The sequence below is a fragment of the Tursiops truncatus genome, chromosome 4 (genome assembly GCF_011762595.2).
Source record: "Tursiops truncatus isolate mTurTru1 chromosome 4, mTurTru1.mat.Y, whole genome shotgun sequence".
Lineage (NCBI taxonomy): Eukaryota > Metazoa > Chordata > Mammalia > Artiodactyla > Delphinidae > Tursiops > Tursiops truncatus.
Genome location: NC_047037.1, coordinates 85754524 through 85775595, shown reverse-complemented (window position 1 = coordinate 85775595; position 21072 = coordinate 85754524). Strand labels below are relative to the sequence as shown.

General features: G+C 40.0%; 1 protein-coding gene across 23 annotated transcripts in view; it reads left to right on the top strand.

Moving 5' to 3' along the window:
• The window catches only part of PHLDB2 (pleckstrin homology like domain family B member 2), a 124176-nt gene that overhangs the window by 50300 nt on the left and 52804 nt on the right, over positions 1-21072 (top strand). For all 23 annotated transcript variants that reach the window (XR_012331527.1, XR_012331528.1, XM_019922808.3 and 20 more), the window contains exons 3-4: positions 3492-3875; positions 20682-20825. Coding sequence is in view for 21 of the 23 variants with exons in the window: in XM_019922808.3 (XP_019778367.1) it covers positions 3492-3875; positions 20682-20825 (528 nt within the window). In the remaining 2 variants the exon portion in view is untranslated. The remainder of the gene's footprint in view (positions 1-3491; positions 3876-20681; positions 20826-21072) is intronic.

The following is a 21072-nucleotide window of genomic DNA, read 5'->3' as shown; positions in this document are numbered from 1 at the left end:
CATTTCCACGTGTAGATGTATTTCTGATGTATCTGTGGGGAGGAAGGTGATCTCCGCGTCTTACTCTTCCGACATCTTCTCCTGGTCCCCGCTTCAGGTATATTTGTTAAGCTCTTTTGTCCCCTTCAATGCTTTCTTTGATATATGGAGTTGGATGAAAGGGAAAATGGAGAGAGAGAAAAAAAATTAAAATGTATTTTAAATAATATAATTCAAAGGGACCTACGTTCTAAACCCTTAACACCAATGTTTTGGGCCATTTAGATATTTGGGCTCTCTACTGGTGCCTTTTTCATGAGAATGCTGTGTGGATTGCTGGTTTGGAAGGGTGGGTAGGAATTGGAGATGTCAAAGAGGGTAGCCTCCTAATTCAGCAGATTGTTAGGTGAAGCCTTAAAGAAAATTGAATTTTAGAAAGAGAGCCACACATCTCAGGTTGCCAGTGCCAGTTTGTGCTTGCTGTCCCAGCGTAATTATTAATAGTGCCCTATTTGATTCTCAAAAGTGTCCTGTGTGGAATGACCCCCCTCGTTTTAGGTCATGCAGAGTGGAGAATATTGGCGTGATGAATGGGAAAGATGAAGAGGGCTCAAGGGAGAGTTATGAGGGTAAATTCTGTGCAGGCTTTCCTTAAAAGGCTTTTCGTGCTTTCTGAAATGCCTCGCAGACTTTCTTCTGACGCACTTCTCATCATCAGTTTATTTTTCTTTGATGCAGTTCTTATGGGGCCAGTGTGTCTCAGCACGGTCTGGATTTCTGTTAGACTCGTGGGCAGCAGTGCTGCATCCATGTGTGATTCAAACCTGAACAGATGGGCTGTGAATGGGGTGATAAGAATAGAGAAGCACATAGCAGTAGACCAAACTTCCTGTGTACCCGCCTTTGAATACTGTTTCACTGTCTGAAATAGCATTCATCTTCTGGCTGGGATCATTTATTCCCTCTGGAATTAAGCAATGGCATTGGCAGCAAAAGAAACTATTTTGGGAAGGAGATGTGGGAGGAATTTTGCTATGTATGACAGGCTGGGCAGAAGTACCTTTCATGCTTTTGAGGACCACACTGTTCATTAGTGCCCTGGTAAAGAGAAACTGACAACTTTCCGATAATCCCAAATGTAGTGAATGTTGAGGTGAATGCATACGCACTGTCATCTATGAAGATTAGCAAAGACTGAGTTTAGATGCTTCAACTTAATTCACCTACATGGCAGAAAGAGAATTTTTCTTTGGAGATTAGCCTCTAATGCAGATGCTTTTGAGAAGGGGTAAAATATAACATCTTGTTCCTGTCCCCTTCCTCACATACGCCCTTGCAGTTGTCTTTGCATATTCACATGCAGACTTTTCTAGATTGTTGGAGTTTAAAATAAGGCAATGAATGCTGTGTGTCCCCCCCTCCTTCCCCACAAAGCTGAGGTGGGTAGGGCTTGGCAGCTGGTAGCGGCTACAGAGATAAATAAGCATCAGGGCTCCTGGATGGACAGGGTGCAGAAGCGCCTGGGATGAGGTTGTGCAGCCGAGTGCCTTCCGTGGGACGAGGCCATGAGGATGGAGCTGCAGCTGGAGTCCAGAAGTTCAGGCAGTGAGAGGGAGGTGGGGCTTATAAGAACCCGTTTAATAGTCCTTTTGATCAAACTGTTGCATTTTTGGGGTGGGGAGAGTACTTTAGAGGACAGATGAAAGTCATTTCATGCTATTTTGTCATTTAATGGATGTATTTAATGAAAACCAGGGAATTATGTTAGACTGTTCCTATTTGACTTTTCTATTTGATACTCTTCCGCTAATAAAGAGAACTACCTTCAGAATTTAGTTTTTACAAATTTTCTGCAATTAGATATTAAAAACAGCAGCCCAGGGCTACTTAACACTTTTCTATTTTGTTACTGATAACCAGTTTGGAAAACGTTTCTCTTTTCTCTTTTCTTTTTTTTTTAATTAATTTTTATTGGAGTGTAGTTGCATTACAATGTTGTGTTAGCTTCTACTGCACGACAAAATGAATCAGCCATATATATACATATATCCCCTCCCTTTTGGATTTCCCTCCTGTTTAGGTTGGAAAACATTTTTCTATGGAAGACTTTTGAATTCTCTTTTCAATGTGGTAGATGTAAAAACCAAAGATGATTTTTGCTCTTTTATTATTTTTTTTCACTTTGGCAGTTGGGCTAATGAGAAAGGTGAAGATGTTGAGATTCCCCACTCCAAAGAGTGCTGTCTAGGTTTATGATAAGCATTTTGTAAACTATATCCCCTTGTTCACAAAGGTATAGTAAGTTTACTTAAAGTCAAAAATCATAAATACCTATGTGTTTTACATGGGGAGCTTGGTGAAGTGTCAGTTAGTGGTACCATTATAGACATCAATGGCCTTATATTAATTTTTTTTAGACAAATAAACTGTCATTTTATTTTCCAGCTAAATGATTCAAAGATTGAATGATCTCAGAATTTGAAATATGCTGCTCTCTTTCTATCTGGACGTGACATTAAATGTTCTTCATCTTCTTGTGACATTCTCTTTTTTTAAAAATCATTTCAATTTTTCATTTGAGAAATTGGTGGGAAAGACCTTTATATGGTGACAAGACATAAAAAAGAGTTTTAAAAAATTTGAAGCATTTCAAGAAAAAATTGAAGACCTAGTTATTATGCCTTTCAAATTAAGCCTTTTCTAAAGTAGCATTCTCCTTTTGTGTGTCTAAACAGTAGAATGACATTTCTATAAGGAAATTAGAGAATTAATTTTTTTAATAGTTTTAAAAAATTTATTTATTTTAGGCTGTGTTGGGTCTTCGTTGCAGGCTTTTTCTCTGGTTATGGTGAGCGGGGGCTACTCTTCGTTCATTGTGGAGCACGGGCTCTAGGCGCATGGGCTTCAGTAGTTGTGGCACACGGGCTCAGTAGTTGTGGCTCGCGGGCTCCAAAGCGCAGGCTCATTAGTGTGGCGCACTGGCTTAGTTGCTCTGCAGCATGTGGGATCTTCCTGGACCAGGGCTCGAACCCATGTCCCCTGCATTGGCAGGCGGATTCTTAACCACTACGCCACCAGGGAAGCCCTAGAGAATTAATTTTAAACTCAAATATTAAGTCTACAGTGATGAATGAGCTAGATATTGTTGAAGGTGGATAGTAGAGGGAGGGAAGGGGATGAAGATTTTAAAAAGGAGATTAAACGAAAACATTTGAAGTGTTTGGAGAATTGATAAATCAGGAAAGGTCTCACTGAGTGCTAGTATGTGCTAGGATCAGCACTGGGATATACAAATAAAGAATTGGATTTGAGAGGAAATCAGGCATTGTTAACCTAGGTTTCATCTGGATTTATAAATGGGTTCATCAAAGATGATGAAAAACATCACCAGCCAAGTATCTGTGGGATTATGTGTGGGTTGAATTCACCAGGGGTCCCAGCCTCTTCCATCTTTTTATTCGGAGTTGTCTCCTTCTCACAAACTCACTGACCTTCCCTCCTCTGTGTTCTAGGAGAGACAGCGTCTGGAGACCATCCTCAGTCTCTGTGCTGAGTACACAAAGCCTGACAGTCACGTGTCCACTGGCACCACTGTGGCAGATGTACAGAAAATCAATAAGGAACTGGAGAAGCTGCAGCTCTCTGACGAGGAGTCCGTGTTTGAAGACGCCCTGGTGAGCCCTGACACCAGATACAGGTGCCACCAGAAAAGCTCTCTCCACGATGCAGACCTGGCAGGCTTCGGGAGCCTCAGTCAGAGTAGCGCCAGCTTCCTTTCCCTCAGGAGCTCCAGGAATGATGAACTGATCAGGGACCTCACCAGGACTCCCCCACCGCCCTCCTCTGCCTTTCTGAAAGCTTCCAGCGAGTCCGCTTATCTAAGCATCCTACCAAAGGTAAAGCCGGCCACACACACAGATTAAATTTAGGGCCTGAACCATATGCATCTGCACTGGCCTAGATACTAGAGGTTTTATCCTGGTTGTTTTCCAAACTGTTTTCAGTGAAGCTTCAATTTAAGAGGTAATCAGCTAAGCAAGGTGCAGCAAATTAGGGTGTTTACTATAAAGTAACAAATTTGCACTCTAGAAAATGTAACAGTACAGAAAAGTATAAAGAAAAACAATTTCTCTTCTCCCTGCTCCCTCCAATTGTACAACTGAGAGAGAAAAACACGAAGTGTCTTACACGCCTTCTCAGTATTTCTGTGCATATATGGCCGTATATTATAAGCATAGACATACATATATACAAGTATAGTGTTCTGTACGATTTTTTTTCCCCTCACTGAATGTCTGGAGCATCTTTGCATATTACTATACACAGTTCTGCCTCATTCTTTGGTTGACTAGTATTTTATTGTTTGGAAATCCTATTTAAATGGTTTCCAGTATTTTATCAACAAAATATATATGCAACAAATATTCTGGAAAATATATATTAGCACAATTGTGCAAATGTGTCTGTAGGGTCACTTACTAAAAGTGGAATTGGTAGGTCAAAGAGTTTGTATATTATTCATTTTAATCAATATTCCCAAATTATACTCTCAAAAGACTGTGTATTTCCAGGTGACACTGAGTAAGAGTTTATCCATGCACCTTGTTATTCATACACTTGCCAAAGTTATGTATTATCAAAAATTTTTAATGTGCTAAGTTAATGATGTTTTAATTTTCTTGCCTTTAATTATGCATAAAATTGGACATCTTTTCATATTTTTAGTTGTTCATTTGTATTTTGAGACACTCATGTTCTTCACCCATTTTTTTGTCTTAAGGACACCTTTATTATTATTTATTTAACTTTTTAAAGTTAAAGTATTGTTGATTTCCAATATTATATTAGTTTCAGGTGTACAACATAGTGATTCAATATTTTTATAGATTGTACTCCATTTAAAGTTGTTATAAAATATTGGCAATATTCCCTGCATTGGACAATCTATCCTTATATCTTATTTATTTTATACATAGTTGTTTGTACCTCTTTTTTTTTTTTTTCCCCAGAACACAAATTTATTTGGCATTCGGATGAAGTGGTTCTCACAGCATCTTAAGAATTAGTGCCAACCCAACCAAAATAAACCCAAACTTAGTGAAAGGAAAACATAAACAGGCCTTGAGACAATGGCCTATAGACACCCACCCACACCAAGCAGGTCAGCAGCTCTCACAGGAGCACGAGACTCTCAGCCAGGGCTGGTCGGGATTCGTCTGACCACGGAGCACAACCAGATCTCATGATGGCTGGCCTAGGCAGAAGGCCGACCCCACCTCTCCCCTTGCTCCCCCACCCCCACCCCCAGTGGAGCTCAGCCCCTGGGGCACTAGCTCCTGGGGACACTGCGGGCAGCAGGCAAGGCCTGAAACAGTGCTGCACGTGGGCTGAGCAACCCCGGAGCCCTGGCCTGTCCGGAAGCAGGCCCCCCTCTGTGGCCCCCACAGCCTGCTTCGGGCCACCCCCTTAGTGACTCCCACATGCCCAACTGGCCCAGCAGTCCTTCGGTTCCCAAGGAAGTCCCCAGTCCCTGCCCTGTACACACGGGTCTGAGGCCTGGGCCAGAGACATGGGGGCTGGGAGGGACCCTGAGCTGTTGGGGCCAGGCCCCTCTGGGGCTCCGCGGGGGAGCCCACTCCAAAGCAGGAGTGCTCAGGACCTCACCTAGCACCAAGGCCTGTGACAGCTGCTCAGTGCCCAGAACACAGTGGAGGCAGGACACGCTTTCTGCTTTGTCTTCAGCAGCCAGTGCAGCCACTCTCCAGTCCCAGTCCTTGGCAGGGGGAGTGCAGGCCTGCTCGGCACGCAGCCTGCCCGCGTGGGGCTGCCTGCAGCACTCTGGCTCCTGTGGGCCGAGCCCTGGTCTGTGGGCAACTTGAGAAGCTCATGCTGCCCAGGGAAGAACAAAACGGTCCCCAGCAGGAGACTGTGAGAACGTGTCCAGAAATAGACTGTGCCAGCGAGGGCTGTCACCTCAGAGCACCCACTTCAAGTCATCCCCCGCTCACTGCTGGTCTGAGAGGGCGCGAGGGGCCAGGGAAGGGCTCCCTGATCTCAGCTGAGGGCCACGCCTTGGGGCCGCCCAGCACGCCATGGCTGGCTCTGGAAAGGGGGGCCCCAGGCCTGTTTGTACCTCTTAATCCCCTACCCCTATCTTACCTCTCTTCCATCCCTTTCCCCGTTGGTAACCACTAGCTTGTTCTCTCTATCTGTAAGTCTGTTTCTGTTTTGTTACATTTGTTTGGTATTTTTATTTTAGGTTCCACATGTAAGTGCTAATATACAGCATTTGTCTTTCTCTGGCTTACTTATTTCACTAAGCATGATATCCTCCAGGTCCATCTATGTTGTTGCAGATGGGAAAATTTCTTTCTTTTTTATGACCAAGTAATATTTCATTGCCTATATATACCACATCCTCTTTATCCATTCATTTGTTGATGGACACTTAGGTTGCTTCCATATCTTGACTATTGTAAATAATGCTGCTATGAACATTGGGGTGCATATATCTTTTCAAATTACTGTTTTTTGTTTTCTTCAGATATATGCCCAGGATTGGAGTTGCTGGATCATATGGTAGTTCTGTTTTTAGCTTTTTTGGGGAACCTCCGTACTGTTTTCCATAGTGACTCTACCAGTTTACATTCCCACCAACAGTGTATTAGGGTTCTCTTTGCTCCACATTCTTCCCAATACTTATTTGTGGACTTTTTGTTGTTTTCTGACAGGTGTGAGGTGATATCTCACTGTGGTTATGATTTGCATTTTTCTGATGACTAGGAACGTTGAGCATCTTTTCATGTGCCTGTTTGCCATCTGTATGTCTTTTCTGAAAAAATGTCTATTGAGGTCTTCTGCCCATTTTTTAATTGAGTTGTTTTTCTGATATTGACTTATATGAGCTGTATATTTTGAATATTAACTCCTTATTGGTCATATCATTGCAAATATGTTCTCCCATTCAGTAGGTTGTCTTTTCATTTTGTTGATGGTTTCCTTTGCTATGCAAAAGCTTTTAAGTTTAATTAGGTCCCATTTTGGGGGTGGTGGGGGAATCCAATTAAATTTTGGTGGAAACTTCAGGGTTTTGTGTATATGGTCATGTCATCTGCAAATAGTGACAGTTTAACTTATTCTCTTCCAATTTGGATGCCTTTTTATTTCTTTTTCTTGTCTGCTTGCTGTGGCTAGGGCTTCTAATATTATGTTAAATAGATGTTCTGAGAGTGGGCATCCTTGTCTTGTTCCTGATTGTAGAGGAAAATCTTTCAACTTCTCACGATTGAGTATGTTAGCTGTGTGTTTGTCATAAATGGCCTTTATTATGTTGAGATTTGTTCCCTCTGTATCGACTTTGATGAGAGTTTATCATGAATACATGTTGAATTTTGTCAAATTCTTTTTCTGTGTCTATTGAGGTGATCATGTGATTTTTATCCTTTGTTTTGTTAATGTGGTGTATCACATTGCTTGATTTTCAGACATTGAACCATCTTTGCATCCCTGGAATAAATCCTACTTGATCATGGTGTGTACTTATTGCCATTTTCTTACTTATTTACTGGTTGTTATTGTAGTTCTGCTTTTTTCTCTTTTTTTAGTTTGTTCCCTTGTGGTCTGATGATTTTCTTTAGTGATATGCTTGTGTTCTTTTCTCTTTAGTTTTTGTGTATCTATTGTAGGCTTTTGATTTGTGGTTACCATGGGGTTCATGTATTGACCTATAGCTCTATCTACTTGTTTTAAACTGATAATCACAAGTTCAAACACATTCTAAAAGATCTACATTTTTACTCCCTTTCCCCATGTTTTGTGTTTTTGATGCCATATTTTACATCTTCATGCATATCCCTTAACTGTTTATTGTAGTTACAGTTGATTTTACAATCTTTGTCTTTCAGTCTTCATGCTCACTTATTTAAGTGACTGATCCACAGCCTTTACTGTATATTTGCCTTTACCTGTGGGATTTTTCCTTTCTTATAAATTCTCACTTCTTGTTGTAGCCTTTTCTTTTCCACTTAAAGAGACCTTTTTCTTTTAGGGTCACTTTAGTATTGATGAACTTTTAGTTTTTGCTTGTCAGAGAAATTCATATTTTCTTCAATTCTGAATGATAACCTTATTGGATAGAGTATCCTAGGTTGCAGGTTTTTCCTTTTCAAGATTTTGAATATATCATGCTGCTTCCTTCTGACCTGCAAAGTTCCCACAGAAAAATCAGCTGATAGCCTTATAGGGATTCCCTTGTATGTGACTCTGTTTTTCTTCTGCTGTCTTTAAAATTATCTGTTTATCTCTAGCCTTTGCCATTTTAATTATGATACGTCTCAATGTGGGTCTCTTTATGTTCATTTGTTTGGGACTACCTGTGCTTCCTGTACTAGAAATCTGTTTCCTTCTTCAACTTCAGGAACTTTTCAGCCATAATTTCATCAAATACATTTTCTATCCCTTTCTGTCTCTTTTCAACCTCTGGGACCCCTATAATGTGAATGTTATAACACTTGACGTTGTCCCAGAGGCCCCTTAATCATTTTTTAAAATTTGTTTTTCTTTTTGCTGTTCTGATTGGGTGATTTCATTACTCTCTCTCCCAGATTGCTTATGTGTTCTTCTGTATCACCTAATCTGCTATTAATTCCTTCTAGTGTATTTTCCATTTCAGTTATTGTATTTTTGAGCTCCGTTTGGTTTTCCTTTCTTTCTTTCTTTTTTTTAATATATTTTCTGGTTCCTTGTTAAAATTCTTCCTGTGTTCATCTATTTTTTTTAACCAAGTTCAGTTAGCATTCTTATTACTAATGCTTTGAACCCTTTATCTGGTAAGTTATTTATCTCTGTTCCATTAGGGTTTTCTTCAGGTTTATTTCCCTGTTCTTTCATTTGAAACAATTTCTTCTGTCTTCCCATTTGTTTAACTTTCTCTTTCTCTATGAAATTAGGTGAAATAGTTACCTATCCTGGTCTTGAAGGAGTATCCTTGCATGGGAGTGTCCCTATGCAGTTTGCATGTGCCCAGTGGCTTTGGTGGGAAAGCTGAATCTGAAGTGAGCATGGGTCACATCTTCTCCTGGGGTGTGCAGGCGGTTATCACCTTGGTGAGAGGTAGGGCTGGAGATGGAGGGACTAGAGCCAGAGCCAGGTGCAAGCCGGCTTCTCTTATGCTCAGTGGCTGTCACAGCCCTATCTGGGTGTGATCAGAGCTCAAGGTGATGGAACAGAAGCCCTGAGGGTCGGGTCCAAGCTGGTTCATTTCCTCTAAGTGTGCACTCCCCCCCACCCCCTAAAGCACCTCCATCCTGGTAGAGAGCTGCACAGGAGCAAGAGCAGCTGGGTCAGGCACTTGCTGAAGACAGGAGTAGTTGTGGGAAACCAGCCAGAACCCCACACAGTTTTAAATCTGCTTCCTCCCCCTTGTTCCCTAGAGTAGGCAAGCATGTGCACCTGCTCTTCATGAGTAGAGTCTCGGCTTCTTACAACCCTTCTCTAAGTCCCACTGGTCTTCAAACCAGCTAAGGGGACTTGTCTTCCTTGTGTTGGACCCCAGGGCTGGTGTGCCCAAAGGTGGTTCAAACCCCTAACTCTGCAGGGAGGATCTCTGAGCCCATCATATCTCCCTTCTCCTCTGTGTCCTGCTAAATGTGTGGGTCTTGCCTGATTGCTTCTCCTCTCTTCCTACCCGATGCCATGTGGATCTTTACAGCCTTGTTTGTAGAAGAGCCTTTCTTGCAGACTCCTGTTTGTGTCCGGCAAGAATAGCTCCACATTTAGATGTATCCTTTTTTTTTATTGGAGTAGAATTACTTCACAGTGTTGTGTCAGTTTCTGCTGCACAATGAAGCGAATCAGCTACGTGCATACCTACATCCCCTCCCTCTTGGACCTCCCTCCCATCCCTCCATCCCACCCATCTAGGTCATCACAGATCACCAAGCTGAGCTCCCCGCTCTATACAGCAGGTTCCCACTAGCTAGCTATTTTACACATGGTAGTGTATTTATGTCAAACCTAATCTCCCAGTTTGTCCCACCCTCCCCGTCCCCTTCTGTGTCCATATGTCCATTCTCTACATCTACGTCTCTATTCCTGCCCTGCAAATAGGTTCATCAGTACCATTTTTCTAGATTCCGCATATATGCGTTAATATACGATATTTGTTATTCTCTTTCTGGCTTACTTCACTCTGTATGACAGACTCTAGGTCCACCACATCTCTATAAATGACCCAATTTTGTTCCTTTTCATGGCTGAGTAATATTCCATTGTGTATATGTACCACATTTTCTTTATCCATTCATCTATTGTTGGACATTTAGGTTGTTTCCATGTCCTGACTATTGTAAATAGTGCTGCAATGAACATTAGGGTACATGTATCCTTTTGAATTAGCTTTTTCAGGATATATGCCCAGTAGTGGGATTGCTGGGTCATGTGGTAGTTCTATTTTTAGTTTTTTAAGGAACTTCCATACTGTTCTCCATAGTGGCTGTTTCAATTTACATTCCCACCAACAGTGCAAAAGGGTTCACTTTACTCCATACCCTCTCCAGCATTTATTGTTTGTAGATTTTCTGATGATACCCATTCTAACCAGTGTGAGGTGATACCTCACTGTAGTTTCGATTTGCATTTCTCTGATAATTAGTGATGTTGAGCATCTTTTCATATGCCTCTTGACCATCTGTATATCTTTTTTGGTGAAATGTCTATTTTTTAATTAGGTTGTTTGTTTTTTTTGATATTGAGCTCCTTGAGTTGTTTGTATATTTTGGAGATTAATCCTTTGTCCATTGCTTCATTTGCAAATATTTTCTCCCATTCTGAGGGTTGTCTTTTCGTCTTGTTTATGGTTTCCTTTGCTGTGCAAAAGCTTTTAAGTTTCATTAGGTCCCATTTGTTTATTTTTGTTTTATTTTCATTACTCTAGGAGGTGGGTCAAAAAAGATCCTGCTGTGGTTTATGTCAAAGAGTGTTCTTCCTATGTTTTCTGCTAAGAGTTTTATAGTGTCTGGTCTTACATTTAGGTCTTTAATCCATTTGGAGTTTATTTTTGTGTATGGTATTAGGCAGTGTTCTAATTTCATTCTTTTACACGTAGCTGTCACAGTTTTCTAAGCATCACTTATTGAAGAGGCTGTTTTTCTCCATTGTATGTTCTTGCCTCCTTTGTCGTAAATTAGGTGACCATATTTGGGTGGCTTTATCTCTGGGCTTTCCATCCTGTACCACTAATCTATATTTCTGTTTTTTGTGCCGATGCCATACTGTGTTAATTACTGTAGCTTTGTAATATAGTTTGAAGTCAGGGAGCCTGATTCCTCCAGCTGCATTTTTCTTTCTCAAGATTGCTTTGGCTATTCGGGGTCTTTTGTGTTTCCATACAAATTGTAACACTTTTTGTTCTAATTCTGTGAAGAATGCCATTGGTGTTTTTATTGGTATTGCATTGAATATGTAGGTTGCTTTGGGTAGTGTAGTCATTTTCACAATGTTGATTCTTCCAATCCAAGAACATGGTATATATCTCCATCTGTTTATATCATCTTTGATTTCTTTCGTCAGTGTTTTATAGTTTTCTGAGTACAATTCTTTTGCCTCCTTAGGTAGGTTTATTCCTAGGTATTTTATGCTTTTTGTTGAGATGGTAAATAGGATTGTTTCCTTAATTTGTCTTTCTGTTTTTTCATTGTTAGTGTATAGGAATGCCAGAGATTTCTGTGCATTAATTTTGTTTCCTGCAACTTTACCAAATTCATTGATTAGTTCTAGTAGTTTTCTAGTGGCATCTTTATGATTTTCTACGTATAGTATCATGTCATCTGCAAACAGTGACAGTTTTACTTCTTTTCCAGTTTGTATTCCTTTTAGTTCTTTTTCTTCTCTGATTGCCATGGCTAAGACTTCCAAAACTATGTTGAATAAGAGTGGCGAGAGTGGCCATCCTTGTCTTGTTCCTGATCTTAATGGAAATGCTTTCAGTTTTTAACCATTGAGAATGATGTTTGCTTTGGGTTTGTCATATATGGCTTTTATTATGTTGAGGTAGGTTCCCTCTATGCCCATTTTCTGGAGAGTTTTTATCATAAAGCGGTGTTGAATTTTGTCAAAAGCTTTTTCTGAATCTATTGAGATGATCATATGGTTTTTATTTCTTAATTTGTTAATATGGTGTTTCACACTGATTGATCTGTGTATATTGAAGAATCCTTGCATTCCTGGATAAATCCCACTTGATCATACTGTATGATCCTTTCCATGTGTTGTTGGATTCTGTTTGGTAGTATTTTGTTCAGGATTTTTGCATCTATGTTCATCAGTGATATTGGTCTGTAATTTTCTTTTTGTGTGATACCTTTGTCTGGTTTTGGTACAAGTGATGGTGGCCTCATAGAACGAATTTGGGAGTGTTCCTCCCTCAGCAATTTTTTGGAAGAGTTTGAGAAGGATAGATGTTAGCTCTTCTCTAAATGTGTGATGGAATTTGCCTGTGAAGCTGTCTGGTCCTGGACTTTTGTTTGTTGGGAGATTTTTAGTTACAGTTGCAATTTCATTACTTGTGATAGGTCTGTTTATATTTTCTAATTCTTCCAGGTTCTGTCTTCAAAAATTGTACCTTTCCAAGAGTTTGTCCTTTTCTTTGTGGTTGTCCATTTTATTGGCATAGAGTTGTTTGTAGTAGTCTCTTGTAATCCTTTGTATTTCTGCAGTGTCAGTTGTGATTTCTCCCTTTTCATTTCCAATTTTATTGATTTGAGTCCTCTCCCTTTTTTTCTTGATGTGTCTGGCTAAAGGTTTATCAATTTTGCTTATCTTCTCAAAGAACCAACTTTTAGTTTTATTGATCTTTGCTATTGTTTTCTTCGTTTCTATTTCATTTATTTCTGTTTTGATCTTTATGATTTCTTGCCTTCTACTGACTTTGGGTTTTCTTTGTTCTTCTTTCTCTAGTTGCTTTAGGTGTAAGGTTAGATTGTTTATTTGAGATTTTTCTTGCTTCTTAAGGTGAGATTGAATGGCTATAAACTTCCCTCTTAGAACTGCTTTTGCTGCGTCACATAGGTTTTGGTTCATCATGTTTTTGTTGTCATTTGTTTCTATGTATTTTTTAATGTCTTCTTTGATTTCTTCAGTGATCTCTTGGTTATTTAGTAGCACACTGTTAGCCTCCATGTTTTTGTGTTTTTTACAGTTTTTTTCCTGTAATTGATTTCCAATCTCGTATCATTGTGGTCAGAAAAGATGCTTGATATGATTTCAATTTTCTTAAATTTTCCGAGGCTTGATTTGTGACCCAAGATGTGATCTATCCTTGAGTATGTTCCATGTGCATTTGAGAAGAAAGTGTATTCTGTTGTTTTTGGATGGAGTGTCCTATAAATATCGATTAAATCTATCTGGTCTATTGTGTCTTTAAAGCTTGTATTTCCTTATTCATTTTCTGTTTGGATGATCTGTCCATTGGTGTAAGTGAGGTATTAAAGTCCCCTACTATTATTGTGTTACTGTCGATTTCTCCTTTTATGGCTGTTAGTATTTGCCTTATGTATTGAGGTGCTCCTATGTTGGGTACATAAATATATATAATTGTTATGTCTTCTTCTTGGATAGATCCCTTGATCATTAAGTAGTGTCCTTCTTTGTCTCTTGTAATAGTCTTTATTTTAAAGTCTATTTTGTCTGATATGAGAATTGCTACTCCAGCTTTCTTTTGATTTCCATTTGCATGGAATATCTTTTTCCATCCCCTCACTTTTAGTCTATAAGTGTCCCTAGGTCTGAAGTGGGTCTCTTATAGACAGCATATATATGGGTCTTGTTTTTGTATCCGTTCATCCAGTCTGTGTCTTTTGTTTGGAGCATTTAATCCATTTACATTCAAGGTTATTATCGAGAGTATGTTCCTATTACCATTTTCTTAATTGTTTTGGGTTTATTTTTGTGGATCTTTTTCTTCTCTTGTGTTTCCTGCCTAGAGAAGTTCCTTTAGCATTTGGTGTAAAGCTGATTTTGTGGTGCTGAATTCTCTTAGCTTTTGCTTGTCTGAAAAGCTTTTGATTTCTCCATTGAATCTGAATGAGATCTTTGCTGGGTAGAGTCATTTGTAGGTTTTTCTCTTTCATCACTTAAAGTATATCCTGCCACTTCCTTCTGGCCTGCAGAGTTTCTGCTGAAAAATCAGCTGATAACCTCATGAGGATTCCTTTGTATGTTATTTTTTGCTTTTCCCTTGATGCTTTTAATATTTTTTCTTTGAGTTTAATTTTTTTTTGTTTGATTAATATGTGTCTTGATGTATTTCTCCTAGGGTTTATCCTATATGGGACTCTCTGTGCTTCCTAGACTTGATTGACTATTTCCTTTCCCATGTTAGGGAAGTTTTCCACTGTAATCTCTTCAAATATTTTCTCAGACCCTTTCTTTTTCTCTTCTTCTTCTGGGACCCTATAATTCGAATGTTGGCGCATTTAGTGTTGTCCCAGAGGTCTCTGAGATTGTCTTAAATTCTTTTCATTCTTCCTTATTCTGTTCCTTGGCAGTTATTTCCACCATTCTGTCTTCCAGCTCACTTATTCGTTTTTCTGCCTCAGTTATTCTGTTATTGATTCCTTCTAGTGTATTTTTCATTTCAGTTATTGTATTGTTCATCACTCTTTGTTTGCTCTTTATTTCTTCTAGATCTTTGTGAAACATTTCTTATATTTTCTCAATCCATGCCTCCATTCTATTTCTGAGATTCTGGATCATCTTTACTATCATTACTCTGAATTCTTTTTCAGATAGGTTGCCTATTTTCTCTTCATTTATTTGGTCTTTTAGGTTTTTACTTTGCTCCTTCATCTGTGACATATTTTTTTTGTCGTCTCATTTTTTTTTTTTTTTTTTTGAGGGATAGGATTGTGTTCCTGTCTTACTGGTTGTTTGGCCTGAGGCTTCCAGCACTGAGTTTGTAGGCTGTTAGGTAGAACTGGGACTTGGTGCCAAGATGAGGACCTCTGGGAGACCTCACTCAGATGAATATACCCTGGGGTCTGAGGTTCTCTGTTAGTCCAGTGGTTTGTACTTTGTGCTCCCACTGCTGGAGCTCTGGCCCTACCCCCAGCTCATGAACCAAGATCCCACAAACTGTGTGGGGCAGGAAGAAAAAAAGAACAAGGAAAAAAAGGAGGAGAACAATAACAAAGAATAAAAAGTAAAATAAGATTAGAAAAGTAACAAATATGTTAGGAAGAATGAAAAAATAAAAATATAGATGAAACAACAAACTGAATGTAAAACAGAGCACAATAGTAAAAAAGAGGAGAAAAAAAAAAAGCCGGAAAAGGCCTTAGCTGTGGGGGTCGAGGTTTAGGCAGTGGGCGGGGCATATGCTTAAGACCCACAGGGCCCAAAAAGGCCCTGGGGAGGGGTGGGGCTTAGGCTCAGCAGGAGGGGCCCAGGAGTGCCTCTGGCCTTGGAGGTTGTAAGACCAGGTCCAGGACCACAGCAGGCTCACTGGGCCCGAGTAGGCAGGGGTAACACTAGGCACATTCCCCCCTCATCCTCCGATCCCGGAGGGCCCCTCCCATTGGCCTCTCTTCTTCTCCCTCTCCCTCCTATGCTCCTAGGAGTCACACGGCAGGAGGGGGCCCCAGAAGGCAGGGGACCAGACCTGGAACCCCAACTGGCTTCCTGAGGCTGAAAGGGTGGGGGAAATGCTCTCCGTGCCTCCCCTGATCCTCCTGATCCCAGAGGGCCCCTCCCCGACTGCCTCTCCTCCTCCCTCCCTCCTAGGGCCCACAAGGCTGGAGGGGGCCTCAGAGAATAGAGGACCAGGACTGGGAGGCCAACAGGCTTCCTGAGGCTGAGAGGGTGGGGGAAATGCCTTGTGTGCCTCCCCTGGTCCTCTGATCCCTGAGGCCCCCTCCCATCCACCTCTCCTCTTCTCCCCCCACTTCCCTCCTACGCCACTAGGACCAACGCAGCCCGGAGGGGGCCTCAGAAGGTGGAGGACCTGGCCCGAGAGCCCCGCAGGCTTCCTGGGGCCCGACTGGGCTGGGGAAACGCTAGGTGTGCTCCCCCTGGTCCTCCAAGCCCCTGAGGGTCCCTCCAGGAGTGGGAACCTGTCCCCGCTCCCAGCCACCCCTCAGGGGCACCGGTCATGTCCAGCCTCCACTTCTCCTCCCCCTCACTCTCCCCATGTCCTACCCAGTTGCTCAGGTGTTCCTCCCATCTCCTTGGGCATTGAGGTCCTCCACCAGCAACTGGCAGGCGCCCTAGTTGTGGGGAGATGCGAACTCCACGTCTTCCCACTAGAAGTATTCTTGATGTGCTCGTCAGGGAGGTGAGCTCGGCATCCTCCTGCTCTGCCATCTTGATCTCCCTTGTCTTCCTCTTCACCCATTTTTAAAAAATGTTTTGTCTTGTTTTTATTCAGTAGTAGGAGCTATTTGTGGTAAGGAAATTAGTCTTTTATCATGATTTGTCTTCCCCTTGGCTTTATTAATGATTTTTTTCAATGTATAGGACATTTATATGTAGTCATAATCATTACTTAGTTTTCCAGTTGTTTGCTGATCTAAAAGTGTCTTCCAAATTTGAGGATCTCTTAAAAGGAGTTCAGGGAAGATCTTTTGGTGCTATATTTTTCACACAGGTTAAGAAAGTTTTTTTCTATGAAATAAAAAGAAATTATTCCCCTACTCGTTTTCTAGAAAGGACTTAAGAGATCTTATAATAAAAGACATCAATTTTATTAGAATAAAGTCTGAACACCAAAAATAGTAAATAAGAGAAAAAGCAGGTACCATAGTCACAAGAATTTATTTATTGAAAGATAAATTAGATTTATTAATTTATTTAAGTAACCCTGACCATTAAATTTCTTGGCAGTCATGCCTGAAGAGCCAAAAATTTAAAAAGGTACATTAATTAGATTTTTGCTATAAGAGGACACATACTGATTCTTTAAGAGAAAGATGTTATCATACTAAATTCTGCAGGTAGTTTATCACAGGGCGTATTATTCAGGGAGATTTGTGTCTTTGGTTTTATTTTTGTTTGTTTGGCTGCAACAGGACTTTCTGACTGAATGTTCCTAGTCAGAAATCCTTATCTACCTATGGAGTTCTCCCATTGTATTCATCAGGACTCTGGACTGTTCAATTCTTCTTTCTTCTAATGACCAGGTTTACCTTACTTATTCTCAAGGGAGAGTAATTCTGATAGGACATCTGTCCCTCTTGCCAGAAAGTTGCAACTGTTAGAAACTAGGATCTGGGGTAGAAATCAAAAGTTGTTGGTTTCAGGCAAAGTAAATAACCCATCATTTGAACATTTGAGCTGTTGTCATCAGCTATTGGGCTTCCTGCACTGCCTTTTTGTGTTAAATTCTTTCCCTTTCTTCCTTCACAGAGATCTACCAGATTTTTGCTGAAGTGGTGAGCTGTGTGCTCTAAGATCTAACTTTTGGGAAATAGGTTTCCTCCTGAAGAGGGCTTTGACAAGAAAGCTGTTGGGTGTAAATGAGCGGATCATGACAGATGTTTTTCATTGCTCCAGTATGCTTTTGTGAAATAGGAGGCCTTTGAAGCTTGGAGCAGCTCCCCTGTGGCATGCAATAGAAGACTGTGCCTCCTTTAGACACAGGGAACATCAAGGGCACCTCTGGGTACCACACGGCAGCTTAGACAGAGTGCAGCTGAGAGGCAATGGGTTTTTCATTTATTACTCTTTGAAGACAGACATATGTTACCTCGAGACAGAAGACGGAAGAATCTTAAAAAAGAAAAAGAAGTCCTGATTATTTGTTTTAGATGCTCTTCCTCTTTGAGTAATCTGCTCACTGGATTAGTTACTTAACGAAGTACAGTGTTCATAGGATTAATGGAGAAGAGAGAAATGTGAAAGGCACTCTAAGCTGGTTTAATGAAACAAAGATGTTAATGATATTTAGGAAGCCTGAGATTTACCATTCTAGACTTTGCTTTACCTAAGACTTAAAGATGTAGATGACCTTGGAAATACGCTCATTTTAATTGGCTTTTGTGAACCTGTCTACCACCACTTGAGCTGAAAGCCTAGAATAGCTCACTCTTCTCTTTTTTTTTTCCCTTGCAGTTTTACTGAGATATAGTTGACATACAGCAGTGTATAAATTTAAGGGGTACAACCTAATGACTTGACTTACATATTTTGCAAAATGATTACTGCAATAAATTTAGTTAACATCCATCACCTCATGTATTTGCCAAAAAATGTTTTTTTCCCTTGTGATGAAAACTTTTCCACTCTTCTCTTCTTGAGTAATCATTCTGTCTGCAGTGGAAAGCCCTCACACTCGTAAATTTCTCTGGTCGCAAGAGGTTTGTAAGAAGAAATCTGCAAAGAATAAGAAAAAAGGTTGATGCAAACTGTCTTGTCCCTACTGTCTCCCCTTTCTGTGTGTGTGTGTATCAAGTTACCTCAAAGACAGAATATTTGGGGATGCACATATATGTGCTTTCATTAAAACACGTCACTCTCAGTAGTACCCTATACATTACTATTAAAAAAAAAAAAAAACCCGGATAGATCAAAATTTCACTTTTCTCTGTCACCGTAAACTAAAGCTATTCAGTGGCTACTACACCCTTGGCTCTCTATGGTTTTTTTATTTGGATATAAATGATATTACAGTATCCTCATCCCAGTCTATTACAAACCAGAGTTTAGAATGCCTCTTGAAGATTTTGCTTTTTATAAACAACTTAACAATAAAAAACAGTCATTACCTAGATAACATTTATTGCTGCAGACTCTCAAGTTGTTTATTATTAAACATACCTATTGTGATAAATTTTCTAGAAACTTGGAGCTGTACAGATACTTATAATTGCCACTATTATCTATCTTTATAGTTTTGCAGATTGTTCAGTTTTTGTTTTCTTTTGATGCTTTGCTTCCACCGGTGAGAGAAATATTTTTAAACCATGCTGGAAGTTGAAACCTAATAAGAAATGTTGACCGGACAGGATACTGGCCTTCTTGAAGCTTTCCTGCTAGGATTACTTGTCAGTGATTTAGGAATGCCATTCACTGTTGTAGGCATTCCTCATGCCCTAAAACAGGCACCCAAGCATTAGGACAATGAGATTCATTGTATGTGAAGAAAGGTCAGCAGTTGTTTTACTAGTTCATAAGATATTGGAATTAAGATGACAATTTAAAAGCTAAATGTCAACAAACAAACAAACAAACAAACAAAAGGTAAATGTCAAGGCTTGGAAGGCCTGCATACCTTTGTTCTAGTCATCCTGAGATACTTGACTTCTCAATGGTTTAATCTTCAGGAGCAGCGAAGTAGGGTAAAGAATAAAGAATATGAATAAAGAATAAAGAATCCAACATGATGCCTATCGTGTTACAGTACTTTTTAGGATCGTTAAACACTAAATGAACTTAGTAAGGAGCACAAAATGTTAATGGTTTCTTTAGTTAATTTGAATATTCTTTTCAGTGGTTAATGAGTAATCTTCAATAATTTACTTAACTAGGCTGCTGTTTCCAATTTCCAATTGTGAAATTATATAATTATTGACTTACTGGTGTAAAGAAATTACTTCTTTTTCAAAGAGAGATAAAATTAAATAAATAATATACCAATACGGGTGCCCCTTCACTTACAGAAAGACTGGTCTCCACGAGGTGATATCCAAAACAACTAGCCTGAAATTCTTAAGAGAAGAAGCTGTTTTCAATTCACTGTATTCTCTTCTTAGAATAATTGGTGTCATATTTTGGCTGTGTGTATCATCTAAATGTTCCTTTCTTTCCCAGGCATTTGTCATAACTCTGTTTGGGGTATAAGTATGCCCTCTCTCACTTAATTTCTTTCCTGACTTTCTCATTCCTTGTTAAGGATCTCAGTTTTTCCAGGAAATAATTTTATGAATAATGGCCAGTATCCTATTTCATGTCACAAAAGTGCATTGGCCCAGTTAGTGTCTTAATCATTACGTAGGATAAAGACCGATAAGTAGTGTGCTAGTGCAAAAACTGAAACGTGAATTAATATTAAGTGTGTAGCTTTAAATCATTTGGGGGGGTCACTAAAGTAATAAAGACTTGTGTTGTCCTGGTTATTAACTTTGGGAAACATTTCAGTGAGGTGAGGCCAAATGCCATGTCCCTCTTCTCCACCTTGTGTTGGAAAGGAAATAAATAAGAGTGCTTGCTCATTTGCAGATAACCCTAGCAGTGGGACCCAACAGAGATTCTAGAGACTGTGGTAGGAGATGTACTCACTTGGAGACGGGAGAGAGTATGGAGCTTATGATGAAGGTAGCAGCGTGCCCAAGAGACATCCCTGAGGAGGTTGTTGAAAGTCTAGTCCAGATTCTAGTTCTCTGCTCTGCTGAACTTTGTCTATAACCTGAGAGAAGTCCCGACAATCTCTGTGGACCACAACTTCCTCCTCTGTATAACCTCTTAGTTATTTCGGCTTTAAAAGGACACGAATTTGTACACTGAAGTTGGTTTGTAGGAGCTAAACTAAGCCCCTATGTACTGAGGGTCTATGGGAAAATGCAGAGTTCCAAATAAAAAAATCACAAGGATGCTTTTATTATAGAATCCGAATAGACACAGACTGTGAAACGCTAGACTTGTGACTGGTTTATTAACTGGGAAATTCTGGAATTGAAGTGTGACTAGCCCTTTTCTTTGTTGATTAATCACAGACCCCAGAGGGTATAAGTGAAGAACAAAGGATTCAGGAGTTGACTGCGATGGAAGAGTCCCGGATAGCAATTCTGAACAACCTCGAGGAACTTGAACAAAAAATCAAAGATATAAATGACCAGATGGAGGAATCTTCCAGAGAGGTATAAACCACAAGTTCACTTATTACCCTCTCTCATTTTTCTTTCTTTCCTTTAGCTTAATTATATCAATGCCTATTAGGGCACAGGCCTTGGGGGGCAGAATACATAGAGGTCAACATGAGCAATTTGTAGCTGTGTAAAATGGGTACGTATGTGGGGTAGAAATGCCTTTTTTAATGTTTCTTTCTGGGTTTTTTTTTTTCATCCAATGAGATGAACATATGAAGCCATTTTTAATGTGCGTCCT